The 16923-nt window shown below is 39.0% G+C and overlaps 3 protein-coding genes across 3 annotated transcripts; 1 reads left to right on the top strand and 2 right to left on the bottom strand.

Annotated features, from left to right (window-relative positions):
* Positions 1-1628: 1628 nt before the first annotated feature.
* las1l (LAS1 like ribosome biogenesis factor) lies at positions 1629-3913 on the bottom strand. The gene has a single exon (XM_061988181.2). It carries the CDS (start codon positions 3586-3588, stop codon positions 1882-1884), a length of 1707 nt encoding a protein of 568 aa, XP_061844165.1. The 5' UTR covers positions 3589-3913; the 3' UTR covers positions 1629-1881.
* A 1360-nt stretch (positions 3914-5273) lies between these two features.
* Positions 5274-13617, top strand: haus7 (HAUS augmin-like complex, subunit 7). The gene is made up of 9 exons (XM_061988195.2): positions 5274-5404; positions 6052-6167; positions 6255-6325; positions 7720-7781; positions 10179-10366; positions 10442-10556; positions 12783-12995; positions 13069-13174; positions 13426-13617. The coding sequence occupies exons 1-9, from the start codon at positions 5348-5350 to the stop codon at positions 13497-13499; spliced, it is 1002 nt and encodes a 333-aa protein (XP_061844179.1). The 5' UTR covers positions 5274-5347; the 3' UTR covers positions 13500-13617.
* A 2430-nt stretch (positions 13618-16047) lies between these two features.
* On the bottom strand, positions 16048-16923 carry mrpl49 (mitochondrial ribosomal protein L49). Its single transcript, XM_061988209.2, has one exon. The coding sequence runs from the start codon at positions 16855-16857 to the stop codon at positions 16261-16263; it is 597 nt and encodes a 198-aa protein (XP_061844193.2). The 5' UTR covers positions 16858-16923; the 3' UTR covers positions 16048-16260.

Raw genomic sequence — 16923 nt, 5'->3', positions numbered from 1 at the left:
TGGACGACTTAAAGAAGTTGAAAAACTTATTCGGGTGTTACCATTTAGTGGTCAATTGTACAGAATATGCACTGTACTGTGCAATCTACTAATAAAAGTCTCAATCAATCAATCAAATTCGGACGGTAGGCGAGGTTCACCCTGGACAAGTTGCCACCTCATCGCAGGGCCAACACAGATAGACAGACAACATTCACACACTAGGGTCAATTTACTGTTGCCAATCAACCTAGGTGCATGTCATTAATTCGGTCCTAAATACCGAACATGTCTTGCTTTTAAAGCCTTAAAATGCCCATTTGAACTAATTATGTCCGTTTTTTTTATCACTCATATGAACAAACAACGATTCATTGTTTGAGTCTCTAATAATCTTATTGGGATGTGGGCGGTAAAAACACACTCAAAACACAGCGAGAACATGCTAAAAAGTGGCAGTAACGAAATGACCTTTGCGAACTAACCCAGTCTTTTGAACGGCTCTTTTAAGTGAACCGTGAGAACTGATTCGCAGTTGTGAGACGTTTAGGTAATGCACAATGCCGATACAACTTCAGCAATTGCCCTCCCGACTGACATTGAGCAGCATTTAGATTTCATCCATCCATTTCTACCGCTTGTCCCTTTCGGGGTCGCGGGCGGGTGCTGCAGCCTATCTCAGCTGCATTCGGGCGGAAGGCGGGGTACACCCTGGACAAGTCGCTACCTCATCGCAGGGCAAACACAGATAGACAGACAACATTCACACTCACATTTACACCATCCATCCATCCATTTTCTACCGCTTATTCCCTTTTGGGGTCGCGGGGGGCGCTGGAGCCTATCTCAGCTACAATCGGGCGGAAGGCGGGGTACACCCTGGACAAGTTGCCACCTCATCGCAGGGCCAACACAGATAGACAGACAACTTTCACACTCACATTTACACACTAGGGCCAATTTAGCATTGCCAATCAACCTATCCCCAGGTGCACGTTTTTTGGAGGTGGGAGGAAGCCGCAGTACCCGGAGATTTACTTTTTTAAATTAAAAAATATTTAGAAAGTATATACATTTTCTATTCATTTTATTTTGATTAAATTTTCTGATATGTGAAGTCGTTCAAACACACACACGTGTATTCCCATTTGTATTATTTCCTAATTCTTATTCCAGTTGTATTTATGCTTTTTACATCCAAAAATACAGTTTATTTATTTTACTTATTTATTTGTGTGTTTTTTTTCTCCATCGTAAAAAAAAGTGTTCTAGCTGAGGGTGATGTCGCTGTCAAAGCATAGGAATATGGCGCCACTTTACGGAATGTTTACAATAAAATCAAAAACAAAATTATAGCCAATACTTTAGAATCCAATCATACCCACCACTATGTGTATGTGTAAATTTAAATGATTATACTCCATACCTTATCTTATAACTGCTTCCTTGATAAAAAAAATATATATAAATATATATATATATATAAATAAAATAATGAGCCAGTTTTTTGAACGACTCTTTCAAGGGAACGGCTCGTAAGATCCGGCTCCCTTCAAAGAGCCATTAAAGCAGTCTCCACAAGGCAGACACATTTTACCTTGCTGTGCCACAACACAACTACGTACATGTTTTGAGCACAAACAGCATAATTTATGCAGAAGTTTTATTCAGAATGAGAGGGTATTAGCACTTGCTAGCAGACATTGTGTCATTGCTCAAAATGCAAATAAATGAAACGTGGATCTTTATTTTAGTAATGGCAACTGTTCAAATTATTATTTTCACTCTTAATGTACATAATTACTAGTAGGATTTGGTGGATTGTGTCAAATGTTTACAAAAAACGGGTTTTGTCGCTATATCAGTTTTTTTTTTTCATATATTTGTACATTTAAACGAGACTCAAAAAAGCTGCAGTCCGCATTTGAGCTTCTCGAGGTCCCCGTTACTCCAAAGAGAACCTTCTGCCGTCTTTGTGCCAGCAGGGGGTGCGGACATCTTGTGCTTTGTGCTGCCCTCCATCTCCACCGGCTGATCCAACACGGTCATGGGCGTGTAACTGTCCAACAGGAAGCATGACGGGTCGTCAGACTGGCCAGGGACTTTGCCGAGGGGGTAGTTTCTCCACAAAACCTTATCGGAGCACACCTGCCAGGAAGAACCTCGGAGGATCTTTGCTTTCTCAGCATCAACACCTGACGATTTCTTCTCCTGTGAGGAGTTGCTCCTTTCAAATTCAAGCGCGGATGAACGGCCGTGACGCTTAGAGCGCTCCAGCTTCTCATGCAAGCTCTCCAGTGTGTAAATAGGCTGCTGGGTGTACTCCGAGTCCGGATCCGAGTGTTCCTCCCGAGTGTAAATGGTGCACAGCTGCAGAAGCCTCTGCTGGGTTTCCAGAGGAAGCGGATGCTCCATGTCCTCCAGGATCAAGGAGAGCAGGTGGGACGTGCTGGCGCATGGAGCATCCAAACAGGCGGACAGCAGCTGTTGCCACCTGAACTGGATGCGGTTGACAAATATCCTCTCCTTCGTTCTGGCCTTCTTCTGCACTTTTGTTTCGTAGTGGTAGTCACACCTGGTGCTGTTGCAGAGCATGACTTCCGAGATCCAGGCGGAAACGTAGCACACCCTGTGTTTGTTGGGCTCCGCGGAGAGCAGCTTCAGCTCCGCAAAGAGCTTCTCCAGAAAGAGATGGATAAACGACGGGAAGTTGAGTTCGTGCAGGAGGGGGAGCCAAAAACGCAGGAAACCTTGAGGGAGTTGGGGCTGAGCGGGTGAGAAGCAAACATTTTCAGAGGTGTCGCAGCCTATCAACAACAGTTGCTCAGGTGTTGGAATCAGGAAGCCGTCTTCTAACAGGACGTCGATCAGCAGATCACTCGATTCCACAGAGAACTGTTTGATCTCGCCGAGTATCCAGCTCATGTCGGCCAAAGGGTCCGGCCAGGAGTTCTTATCTTTTTTGTCATGTAGCTGGCCGTAAACCACGTACTGCTCCTGTTCATACGATATCAGAAGCTCCCTTCCAGTCTTGTACGCGTCCATTTCTTTTTGCCTTGCAATGAGCTCCTCTTCTTTTCGTTTCTGGTCCACCTCCTCGTCCGACTCCCAGTCCTCGCTCGGACCACCTCCCAGCTGTCTGGACCAATACTCCTGCTGGAGCCACTCCAGGACCACCTCGCATCCCTTTCTGCACTGTTTCAAGGTTGGGAGTTTACGGTGAGTGACGTCGTGCCTTAAATCGATGATCCACTCTGGGATGTTCAAGTTTCCCGCCAGGGTCCTCAATGGACGGGCGACTTTGCCTTGTTGACGTTCGGTGATCAAGTTGGTAAACCTGACCAGGGCCGCGCCGTAAAGCAGAACCAGGTCATGAGTGTCCAGCTTTCCGCACCGGTCCAACACTTGACACCTGACTAGGTCAGCGGTGCAGTCCATTGCCACAGGTGTGCTGTTGGCATACCTGGCTTTCCACGCCGATATCCTATGAAGAGCATTTTTCTGCAAGGCGGTATCCTTGGAGTACAAATATTCCCGTACCTGATCCCACTCGGCTTTGTTGATCCATGCTACCACATGGCGCCTCTTCTCGGAGACTTTGTTCTTCATCTTTAAGGCCCAATAGGTGTAAAACCGCACTACTACTTGATAAATTCACGCCAACCCAGTCACGTCTTTTAGGCACTCTTTAAAACGTAAACGAAAAGCGAACGGAGGTGGCAAACTCTGAGCTATTTTCTAGCGAGCGGAAGGAGCTCGGAAATAGATTTCTTACTCGCAAAATGTTGTGAATGCAGCTCGATGCTGCCACTCACTGGCGATAAATTATAGTTTGTTTTAGAAGCAGCCGCTTTCGGTGACAAAGACTAATCAAATGTATACGGAACATGTTTTCCAAATAATATGTGAATAGAAAGTAAATATATATTTATGTATAAAACATTTTCAAATCCAGAAATACTTTTTTTATATTCTGACACCGGAAATGTTATTTCAAAATAAAAGCGGGGATATTAGATACCCGTGTGTCTGGCTAAAAATGCATCTTTTCAATTGAACAATTGAATGTGTGTGTACGTGTGTGTGTGTGTGTGTGTGTATGTGTCCGTGTGTGTGTGTGTGTGTGTGTGTGTATATATATATATATATATATATATATATATATATATATATATATATATATATATATATATATATATATATATATATATATATATATATATATGTATATATATATATATATATATATATATATATGTGTATATATATATATATATATATATATATATATATATATATATATATATATATGTATATATATATATATATATATATATATATATATATGTATATATATATATATATATATATATATGTATATATATATATATATATATATATATATATATATATATATATATGTATATATATATATATATATATATATATATATATATATATATATATATATAAGCGGAAAATTGGGCTTGTATGCAACAACTTAAATTCCCCCAATAATGTAAATAATGTAAATAATTCAATGTATATACTCTGATGATTAACTTGTGTGATGACTGTATTATGCTGATAGTATATATTTGTACCATGAATTGATTAACGTGGACCCCGACTTAAACAAGTTGAAAAACTGATTCGGGTGTTACCATTTAGTGGTCAATTGTACGGAATATGTACTGTACTGTGCGATCTACTAATAAAAGTTTCAATCAACCAATCAATCAATCAATAAAAGACAATAATTTGAGGACTTTTCTATTTTTTACCGTTTTCCAAGATTGTATTAATAATTTAAAATCAATCAATCAATCAATCAAAATTTATTTATATAGCCCTTATTCACAAGTGTCTCAAAGGGCTGCACAAGCCACAAACCCCCATTTTCTATTTGTACCATTTTCCAAGATTGTATTATTTTTTTCTAAATATTAATCCAAAGGAAGAATTTGGATTTCATTTTAGGAAATCGACGTTTAAGTATGAAAAATGCAGCTTGCAACATAATAATATGAATAATAATTTGTAGATTGCTGTCTTTCATAAATATGCAAAATGTATCCCTCTATCGGAAATGGGGACATCGCTATACCTTTATCTATATATCTTTAAGCCAATCTCTGATCCCCTCCCAAAATAAATGTACAGTATTAAATTCTAAAAATAGAATATTCACATTTAAAAAAACATTAATTAGCGAGCACATACTGTATACTGTACGTATGGTCGAAGTGCATGCAAAAAGAGGGCGGAAATATACCAAATGATGGCTGCCAACGATTATAGCTTGAACCGAAGAAGAAGACGAAGTACCATTGCGCATGCGTGCAGTTGTAAACCGAAGAAGAATAAAATGGCGGACGCTTCAAAAGAGACGGAGCGAGCCCATCGAATTTATACAAGTCTTCTGGTAATTTTGTTTTATTTAACTAAAAGGCTAAAATTCTAATTCACTAATACATCGTTTGTTTGTAATGAGCTGCCTTCTGTTTGTTCAGGTTGGCAGTATTCTTCTGTTTTGACTAGCAATACCTGTTGCAGTAAAGTTATTTAATTGTAATGGTAGGACCTTTATCGCCAATTGATTAGATCAATAAACGATGAAAACAAATTGACATTCAGATATTTAATCGATAGTTTACCAAGCGTAAAGCAATACATTTTGGTTTGAATGGTTGAAATCTTTAGAAAATAGTTTTTTCTTAAGAGTGCATAAATCCACTCCATCCCATTTCCATAGTTTTTCATGATAGCTTGCATACTTGCCTCCTAAACCTTTCAAAATACGCCCTAAAATGCACTGATGCATGTAAATAAACAGTAGCCTAATGGGACTCTTGCCCTCCACCTGAAACAGGGGAGTGCCTCTCGGTCACATGATAGCAACCCAGAAAAATGTGAGCAACACAAAAATGATTGTACTTTTTAAATTGAAAAAAAAAATGCATTCAGAGCTTGAATCATTGTCCGAATTGTATGCAAACAAAAATACTCACACCACACACCCAAGTGCCGTTTTGTGCATTATAGACATGATTATATTTCTCCTTTGTTGAGGCTGCGCCCTGTCCCCTGCTGGAAGGTGTGCACTTGCAGGATTCTGAGGACATGTTGCAGGTCCTCTGCACTCCATCCCAGCTACGCACTGACATCCTGACCTGGATCTGCTGCAGGTTTGGAAAAAGCACGAGAAGTCACCACGTATGCGCCAAGTTAAATATGACCGTGTAATAAATTGGCCACATTTTTCCTCCTCGCAGTATAGACCCAAACTTTGGCAATTTGAAAGAGAAGGCGTCGAAGGTCCGAGACCCTGATATTTTGACCAGAGGTAACACATTTTTTGTTTTAGATTATTTGCATGGCTTGATGCAGTGATGTGGGTACAACTTTGCATATTTGCAAGTTGATTTAGTACTGTAGAGATCGACCGTTTTGTTATAAACTGATTATTAGTAGTCAAAGAGGCCAATAATCGATATTTGGAGCCAATATTCAATGACAGTAAAAAAAGAAATAATCTAAACATGACTTGTATGCGTCAGTGAACATCTGGACAAGGTACTAAGTAGTTTTTTAACAATATTTTTCAATTACAGTAAATATGTGTCAGTAAACATCAGGACAAGGTATTAAATCGTTTTTTAACAATATTTTTCAGTGTTTTGTGTGACGCTAATGTTGTGTTTAATTTAGCAGCAAAAAAAATCAGACACCTTTATTATGTGTGTCTAAGAGGAGCATTAATATTTGCATTTCAAAATAAGGCAAATCTCCTGGTAAAATATGGCATTTCTCTACATCACAATAACTCGCCCTCTACTCCATTTTATAACAGTTTATGGATTCAATACATTGTAATGTTTCCTTGTTAGGAACCATAAACTATTGTGAACATTTAAATAAAAACAATTCTGGGCTCCTTCACGTAGATTATAGTGGAGACATTTTTCAAGCTGGCTGACATTTCTTTGTGGATGTTAAAGAAAGTATGAGAATGTGTGAGCTGCTGCCTGTTCTTCTTAACTTCTATAGTAATCTTCTATTTGTCAAGACATTCACACAAAGTTTGGAATTTTTTCAGATATATATTTTCTGTCGATTTCATGTTCATCCATCTCTGTTGCGTTACTTGATTGAACCACGAAACATGAAACTCGATCGCTGCAGTCGCAAAAACAAACAAAACAGGACTGAGAATACGCCAGGAAAGAAGGACAAAAACTAGATTTCCTGGCACAAAACAGGTAAGCAAAGGAGACGTACGGTAGACGAGCATCACTGGAAGAAGGAGAGAAAGGGGAGCAGATCGGAGAAAAATTCTCACAAGAACTCAAATAAATACCGTGTCAGATATCAAAACATTTTTGGGGAGGATTATTGACAATGAGAGTATTTTTATTTTTAAATAAAAGGGAAAAAAAAGGCTTCAGCAAAAAGAGATGTTTTCTCACGCAGGGTTTGAGCAGTGGTTACTATTATCCATGTCCCTAATTATTAATTTTTGAAATACTGGTATCATATTGTGTATAATGTATCTGCTGATGTAGTTATGCTGCAGTTGTAAAAAAAGAAAAAAGACTGATACCAATATACGTCAAAATGCCAAATATACTGTATGTGCCAATAATCAGTTGACCTGTAACAAACTGTGCTACATTCTTTGCAATGGTAGTATATTGAATTTTGACAATGGTTTGACTGATGTGGTTCTGTTTTAAACAGGGATTGCTGCTTTTGGCCAGGACCTGATGCTGTGCAAAAGAGACAACCTGGACTTGATAAAGGTGGGATTACGCCTCATTGGTCAAAAGTAGGAAGTGTTTTTCGAGGGGGGGTTTTGCACATTCTCTGTTCTTTATTGTTGCGACAATTGGCAATTTTTATGGACTTTATTTCTTATTTTTGAGCATTGCTTATTTATCCTTTACTTTATACAACTGAACTACTTCAATTCCTAGTCTGTCCAACTTTAATGTCAAAAAGTTTTATAAAATCAAAAAACATTGTGTTTTTGTTGTTTTTTTATTAAATGAATTAGCATGTTTTTAATATTTTTTTGCCAAAAATGTGTTACTTGTATCAACTTGAAGCTGGGCAAACACGCGTCTGCCTTGCTAAATATACATATCCTGCGGCGTACCACAGGAATCAATACTGGACCAAAAGGGTTCAATCTTTACTAAGGACTTAAAGTTAGTATTATTTGCAAACCACACGACTGCATTGTATCAGTAGAGAACACACAGAAGCTAATACAAATAACGGAAGACATGAACAAATTAAAGTGACGGTTTGACAAAAACAGACTATCTTTGAATCTCAGTAAAACTAAAATAATGATATTTGGTAACAGTAGAAGAGAAAGTCAAACACAAATACAAAAAGACGGAGTAGACATTGACAGAGTAAAAAACAACACAATTTTGGGTGTAATAATGAACTGGAAATATCAAAACAATTTACAAAATAAGGTGGCAAGAAATATGTCTACAATAAATGAAGCAAAATATGTTCTGGACCAAAAATCACTCCATATTCTCTACTACTCGCTGGTGTTACCATATCTGAGTTATTGTGCAGAAAGATGAGGAAACAACTCCCAGTGTTACAAAAAAAAGATCAGTTAGAATTATACATAATGTTGGATATAGAGAACATACAAACCTTTTATTTAATGAATCCAAAATATTGAAATTAAACTGTTTTGTGCATTTGCAAACAGCTAACATTATGCACAAAGCAAACTATAACCTTCTAGCCAAGAATGTGCAACAATTCTTCTAAAAAAAAAGAGAAATATAACTTTAGAGAAAAATGTAATTTAATACATTTGTATGCATGTACAACATTTAAAAGCTTAAGTATGTGGAATTACCGGTAGATTATGGAATGGATTAATAAACAATGTTGATCCAGTTTTAGAACCAGTTCAAACTCAATGTGTTTACAAAGTACAAATAAGAACTCTGATAAACATTTTGAACCCTGTTTAAGATGACATAATGTTGTTCATCCCACTATGTTATTTAAAACTTATTTAACTGTTTATTTTCTTGAGAACTATATTATTTATGCAGTTAAATTCTATACAAATTGAGAACAAGAGGTGAACAAATGTGTTGGTAATTGCTATGAAATGGAAAAGGGGTAGAATTAAATAAGCTGTGCTTCTTCCTACTCCTTTTTTGGACATTTAAAGAAAAACTGAAAATTGTGATACATCATGTTGTAACTGAATGCATGTTCGAAATAAACTTTAACTATAAACCATTGCATGCAAGTTTTACTGGGGTATCTTGGTCTACATTTTTGGCTTTAGATTGGATCCGATTTTGAGTCCCGATCCGATACTTTGACAGTTGGCTTTAGAAGTGAAAATGCTTTATGAAGATTAAAAGCAGTAACACATTTTTACAAAGCGTGTCTTATTAAATGTAGAATGGCTAGTATTGTTGTAAATCAGACAATGTATTATATTTGTGGTTTCAAATGCTACTTAATTTTTTAAACAAAATAAAGTGTCTGGGGCACAGTAAGTAAACAAAAATGACTATTGGCTCCTATTTCAATCATTTGGGTTTTACCCTCAAAGCCTTCCTGTATCAGGCTTCCTCACTTTGTTAACAAAACATAGCGAAAATAATTTTGTAAAAACAAAAAGGACAATATCAATCTAATCAATTGAGTATCGTTTAAATACTGATGGAACTCTATGTATCAATAGTATCGACATCTGGATAGATCACCTCTACTTTACATCGAAGCTTTAGCGGTTAGCTTCTTGTGTGGTCCTGCTGGCTGGATATGTAGCATGTTTAGCCATTCCTTTCACATTTCGTCCTCCAGTGATACTTAGAAAAACATACTTTATTTTCTGCCACCGTGGTGAGGATTAATATTTTAGAAGGGGTTTCGCACTGTGGATAGACGACAACACACAGCTTGTTCTCAATTTGGAGCCAGTGTTCTGGCAAGACATGCACCCTCATGGAAATGTCCCTTTTTGAAGGTAAAGGTAAAGATCGGTCGGGCTCGGCAGCTCATTAGCCGATCGCCGATGAATTAGAAAAGTCAAATCTCGCAACATCTCGATACGATACCCATCTTGACTTCATCAGTGACAGTTCCTGTCGTTAGTCTTCTAGTAAACCTGACTTAATTCTCCGCACTTCTCCTTCCAGGGTGACGCAAATTGCCGCCAGCAGCTTCAGTTCTTGGAGCAACTTGTCGCTGTGGTCCTGGACTGCCACGTGTCCACTGAGCAGGGTGCAGAGATGCTCTTGAACACGCTCTTTGCTGCAGAGAGTCTGCCTCATCTCACTCAGATGTTGACACCTTCACTGGACCCTCACTGGCCCTCCAACACCACGTTTGTTTTACCCTCCAGCTCTTGTTACTTTTTATTTCACAACATTTCCTTCACCATTTGCATATTTTGTCACAGGGTTTTTGTACACAAGAATTCCAAATCCAATCTCAAGCCAAGAAGAGACAACGCTGAGAACATTGCTGCCGTCATCCAGTCTACTCGCTCCATGCTGGAGAAGCTACAGTCTGAGGTATGAACTTTGTTTTACTGACAATACTACTGCGGAACTTCAATTTACGAACCTAACTGGTTCTTGAACAGGGGTTGTAAATGGAAACGTTTGTATAGTGAAGCAAATTCCTTCATAAGAAACAATGTAAATATGAATAATTGGTTCCAACTTTGACAAAAGTCCACATTTTATGTTTGTACACTTCAAACGCAATACAAAGTGCTATACTGTACTATACATCAAACAAACATAACAAGGAAGGGTCTCTTTATTAACAAGACAAAAGAACAACTGTCCTGTATGCGCTGCCCTGCCAACACACGCACACACAGAAGCCCCTTTGGCGCCCTCACAAACAATCAGAAGTCACAAAAAACCTTAACTTTAGCAACCATATTGCGTTTAAAAAAGTAAAATTCACTTAGAAAAACATCGCAAAGGAGGAGCTAACTACAAAGGAGCAGACAGAGGTAGAGTGCGTGCGTGCGTGCGTGCGTGCGTGCGTGCGTGCGTGCGTGCGTGCGTGCGTGCGTGCGTGCGTGCGTGCGTGCGTGCGTGCGTGCGTGCGTGCGTGCGTGCGTGCGTGCGTGCGTGCGTGCGTGCGTGCGTGCGTGCGTGCGTGCGTGCGTGGTTGGGAAGAGAGATACCTTTTTTTTTTTTTCCTCCGCTGTGATTTAAGTCTGCTTTGGTGTATGTTTCTAGAAAAGTCTGGTCTCATCACAATTAAAACCTGCTGTTGTATGAAGCCTGCTTTGTCGGTTCTTCCATACTTGCGAGCGCCATTAATGTAAATAGTATTTTTTTTTTTTTAACTACACAATAATTCCCTTCTTTCTACGCTGGACTGTTGTCTTTGTGGGGCTCATATTAAGATTAGCAAAATGGACAAAACGTGTAAAATGGTGAAAAAACTCAGAAAAGGCACACACACTGAAGCACCAAGAAACCACACCCACTAAACTTTAGAATCAATTCGAATTCGAATCGCGATTCTCACGTTGTGCGATTCAGAATCAATTCTAATTTTTTTTAAATCGATTTTTGAAATGTTTTTTAATTATTTTTAACCATTTTTTTATTTTTTTATTTTATTTTTTAATTAATCAATCAAAAAAAAAAATACACAGCCATAACATAACAATGCAATCCAATTCCAAAACCAAACCCGATCCAGCAACATTCAGAACTGCAATAAACAGAGCAATTGAGAGGAGACACAGAACAAACCAAAAGTGGTGAAACAAAAATGAATATTATCAACAACAGTATCAATATTAGTTACAAGTTCAACATAGCAGTGATTAAAAATCCCTCATTGACATTATCATTAGACATTTAAAAAAAAAAAAAAAAATGAATAGTGTCACAGTGGCTTACACTTGCATCGCATCTCATAAGCTTGACAACACACTGTGTCCAATATTTTCACAAAGATAAAGTAAGTCATATTTTTGGTTCATTTAATAGTTAAAACAAATTTACATTATTGCAATCAGTTGATAAAACATTGTCCTTTACAATTATAAAAGCTGTTTACAAAAATCTACTACTCTGCTTGCATGTCAGAGAATCGTTTTGAATCGGGAAAAAAATCGTTTTTGAATGGAGAATCGCGTTGAATTGAAAAAAAAATCGATTTTGAATCGAATCGTGACCCCAAGAATTGATATTGAATCGAATCGTGAGACACCCAAAGATTCATAGCCCTAGTGACTAGGATGGCGGAAGCTGGGATCAAACCTGGAACCCTCAAATTGCTGGCACGGCCACTCTACCAACCGAGCTATACCGCCCCAGCAGCACCTGCAGTGAGCGAACTCGTCCAATAGATGGCGTTGTAGCACAAACAATAACACACCTTTTCAGTGTATTTGCTTGTTTAAGAAAATTAATAGCTATTTGTATTATGGCCATCAGCGAGGAAAACATCCACTTATTAGCCAGACCGTTTTATATGCCTCAGGTTTCAAAGTGTAGGAAAAAAGTAGTGGCTTATAGTCGGGAATTTACGCAGCAAATGATGTGGAGGCTCCGCCTCCCCAAAATTGCTGCGCCCTGCTTCTTGCCTGCAGGCGTGACACCAAATGAATGAAGCATTCATACACAGAGACATGGTTCACACACGGAGGCATATTTGGCTCTTAGAGAGCTGCGTAAATCAAGGTACCACCGTACCAAAATTGTCAGTAATTTGTCACACAATGTTTGCCGTAACGCTCAAAAGTGTGGCCTGTTCTGTTTAAGTGCCACTTCCTAAAAGATGGGGTGCCAAGTTCCCGCGTCTTCACCCCCAGCGCGCTGCATTTGGCGCTGGGCGACCTCCAGCAGTTGATGACCACATTCTGCCACGTGTATGAGACGGACCTGAAAGCGTGCTGTGCTCGAGAGCCGCCGAGTTTTAGCGCAGAGACCGAAGTCTTCCAGAGAGTCCACGGACTGCTGCTGGCCTGCAACACGGTACACAAACACACACACACACATTGCTTGCAGCGCTGTCTGTACACGCTGCTGCTGGTGTCTCACTCTGCAGGAGTTGGAAATGCTGAAGGAAGTGTCGGAAGCATCGGTGTGTGTGAGCGACCAAGTGCAGCAAACAGAACTGTACTGCGGGAGTCAAGGAAAGAAAGGCACTTTATGTGAGTCCCTGCTCTCCCTGAGCCAGTGGTTCTCAATGATTTTCTGTCACCCCCCGGTGTTAGCTCTTACAACAATAACGTTGCTATAGCATGGTTAATATGCAGGTTACAGCAGTTTGGGGATATTTGGATGAATCCCCATTACCTGCATTTTTAGCTGCCTCGTGCTAGCCGTTTTTCACCATTTAGAACACAAAAACATATTCCTGTCTCACAAGTGTGTTGAGTTTTGTTTCTCTTCTGTTTCCCAGCTGATCAACTGGAGGAACTCACCAAGCGCTACAAAGACTATGTCTCCCGCCTTCATTCATCCATGCACCAATAAATGGCTGGATCAACATTTATTACAACATAGAGCTACCTTTGATCACACTTTTATACATGTTATTGTTCTGTCCTGTATTTAAGAAAATAAAGATGAATAGACCTTAACGCTTGGCTGTTGTCATTATCCTTATAGAGCCATAACATCCTTTAGATCAGGGTACACAAGGAATAAGAGGGATAATACAGGTATTCACACTTGTGTGGAATCGAGCAAGCAAACTACTCGTTGCTTTAGATGAGGGGTGTCCAAAGTGCGGCACGGAACTAATTCTTACATACTATTAATAAAAAAGACATTAAAAAAAAGTGGAACAAAAGAGTATTCAGGTTGCAATGTTGACTCTAATAACACAAAGCTGCCATGTAGACTGTTTTTTAATATAATGAATCAAAATCAATGTTATGAATTATTGACCTATTGAAGGCTCCAATTACTTCACATTAAATATTCCACTGTGAAATTTTAGGGGGGAAAATGGTGTACATTATGTGTGTTTTCCATGAAAACTTAACTGACTTAAAGGGCATAAAACAAGCAATAAAAACTTACAATCGACGGAATTTGATCCAGAGATTTGAGCGTTGAAATTAAAAAAAATAATGTATGGCTCTTTTTAACATTTATGAGTGGGGCCGTTTTGGGTGTGGGTATTTTAGTGGGATTTTTTTTAAACTGTCTTTGTTTAAAACATTATGAAGATCAATGTCGTTATGAATTATTGACCTATGTAAGGCTGCAATTACGTCACATCAAATATTCCACTTTCAAAAATGTTGGGGGTAAAATGTTGCATATTTTGTGTTTTTGCCATGAAATCAGGGTTTTCTTTAACAAAAAGGGCATAAACGAAACAAAAACAACTCTAAATTGACTGATAGATCTGAATTTGAGCGTTGAAAGTAAAAACAATGTATGTTTTTACTACTTAAGAGTGGGGCTCATCGCTCAAAAAATAATGAATCAAAATCAATGTTATGAATTATTGACCTATTCTAATGGTTGTTTCTAATTACTTCACATCAAATATTCCAATTTGAAATATTTTGGGGGGAAAATATTGGGTTTTCTATGACAAAAAAGGAATAAAAAACAAATACTTATGATGGACAGATCTGAATTTGATCTAGAGATGTGAGTGTTGAAGTAAAAAAAAATGTATGACTATTTTTTTACTTTCATGAGTGGGGGATTTTTGCGTCCCTGAGTATTTTAGTGGGATTTATTTAACTGTCTTTGCTAAAAAAAAAAAATAATAATAATGTTATTGACCTATTGAAGGATCAAATTACTTCACATCAAATATCCTTTTAAGGCCCAAGCTGTTGGTTTACATGTTTTTTTTCTTCTTTCTCTTTGCTATTTGGGCTTATTGGACCCTAATTACAATAAATAAAAATCATCTTTTAATATGATGTACTTAGTCCATAAGTACACAAACGTGTACTTCATGTGTAGTGACAGGCACATTTTTATTTTTACACTTTTTTTTTCCAAATTCCATTGGATTTCATATTCTTCTGACACCACCAGATAGCAGTTTAAGTGTCCATATGTCGGCATAAGACCCCAATTCAGTAGTGTACACAATTTTGGAAATAAGAGCTAAAAGGTGCTGTCCACGCATGTGGCCACTAAGGCCTTTAGAGCGGACCTGGGCAAATCAAGGCCCAGGGGCCACATGCGGCCCGTTAAGTGTTTCAATCTGGCCCGCCGGACATTCCCAAATATTTTTTTTACATCTTTAAGATGGAAAGTGTAGCTGCCATTCTGATGTGCAGTGATTTTTTCAAATGACCGTAAATCTTGAACTATACAAAGTATTTCAGTTGTTGGAATATGCGCTTTTGCATGATATACTAGTTAATATGGTAATCTAATTAGTTACTATGGTAATATAATTCGTTACTACGGTAATCTAAGTCACAGCAGCTCAGACGAGGCACCATGCAGCGGGAGGGGAGCGTTTCCAGAGGCCAGCCTGAAATGCGGGTGTCAGGGACAGACGCGCAAGGAGATTTTTACAACAAAGTTCTAAAGCTTAGTGATGTATCAGATAGTAGGTGGGGTTTTGTTCGTTTTTTCGCGTTCATATTTCACTGTTTGTTGCATTTTGTTGTGTTTCGCTTCATTGTAAAATATGTCAATCGACGTTGATATGTTGACAATATTCAGTGTTTTATTGTTCATAGTTGATATTGTAAACCCCACATTCTTTATTTTCATGTACATTCTGGCTCATTCAGTAAAAAAAAATAAAAAAATTCCATTGTTTTTTAAGGCGGTCTGTCATAAAGTTTTTAGCATTCAATCAGACATTATTGTGAGGTTTTGCATTAGTGTTCCTAAAAATAGATATACCGGCCCCCAGACACATTTTTTTCTCTAAATTTGGCCCCCAAGTCAAAATAATTGCCAAGGCCTGCTTTAGAGGTTAATCTACTTTGGAACATTTTGGTTTAAAAATGTTGTATATTCTGTATATTTGCCATGAAAACTGAGTTTTCCTTAACAAAAAGGGCATAAAACATTTTCATGTAGACAGATCTGAAAATAACACTTTATTGTCATTAAAAATCCATTCATCCATTTCCTACCGCTTGTCCTTCGTCAATGTCACAGGTGCTGGAGCCTATCCCAGCTGCACTCATGATACTTGGAAACACCTTTATGACTGGGAACTATATATCTATATAATGTAATGGGTTTGAAAATGACAAATATCAACATGGCCAGCGACATGGCATCTGTTAGGTGTCCTTCAGAAGCCTTTCGTGCTCAACATCTCCTTCAGCTCCTTGTCGAAATGACCTTTGACCTTCAGCGTCATCGTCACCTCGTTGACCTGCGTGGCCAGTTCTTTGCCGGTCACGTGCTTCAGGTACTCTTTGACGTCTTTCTCCAAAGCCCAGATGTCACCCTCCACCTTCCGGACCAACGTCATCTTGCGGTTGCCGTGGGTCAGGTCCGTGTAGACCGGAATGTTGTGCATGCGGGAGCGGCGTATCATGTAAGGAAGAGCCGGCGGCGACTCTGCCGGAGGTGTCCAACCGGACGGGGTCGGCCCTGCGTGTTGGGGCGGAGAGGGCACGCGTGTCGGCGGGATGAGACGCTCGACGAATGAGTATTCATCCGTGGACTCCTCTACTACCGCGTCTGGTGCTCTGACACAAACGCTCCTGCGACCTACAATGGCGCCTGGGGGTCCTGGTAGCCGTTGGTGGAAACCAAAGGCTCCTCGCAGAGCGCCGCGTAGAAGAAGTGCGCGAAAGCCGTAACAGACCGCCATATTGGATTGGGAAAGGGTGGTGAGGGCGGCGGAAGTACTCAAGTAGCTTCCTGTCAATGAGTTCGCCATAGAGGAACAACACTGCCCCCTGCTGGTCGGCGGCTACTCCCATAACTGCACCTCATGTTCTTAACA

This window comes from Nerophis lumbriciformis, linkage group LG01 (assembly GCF_033978685.3).
Source record: "Nerophis lumbriciformis linkage group LG01, RoL_Nlum_v2.1, whole genome shotgun sequence".
Lineage (NCBI taxonomy): Eukaryota > Metazoa > Chordata > Actinopteri > Syngnathiformes > Syngnathidae > Nerophis > Nerophis lumbriciformis.
Note: the sequence above shows the minus strand (reverse complement) of the source record. Positions and strands in the feature narration are given on the sequence as shown.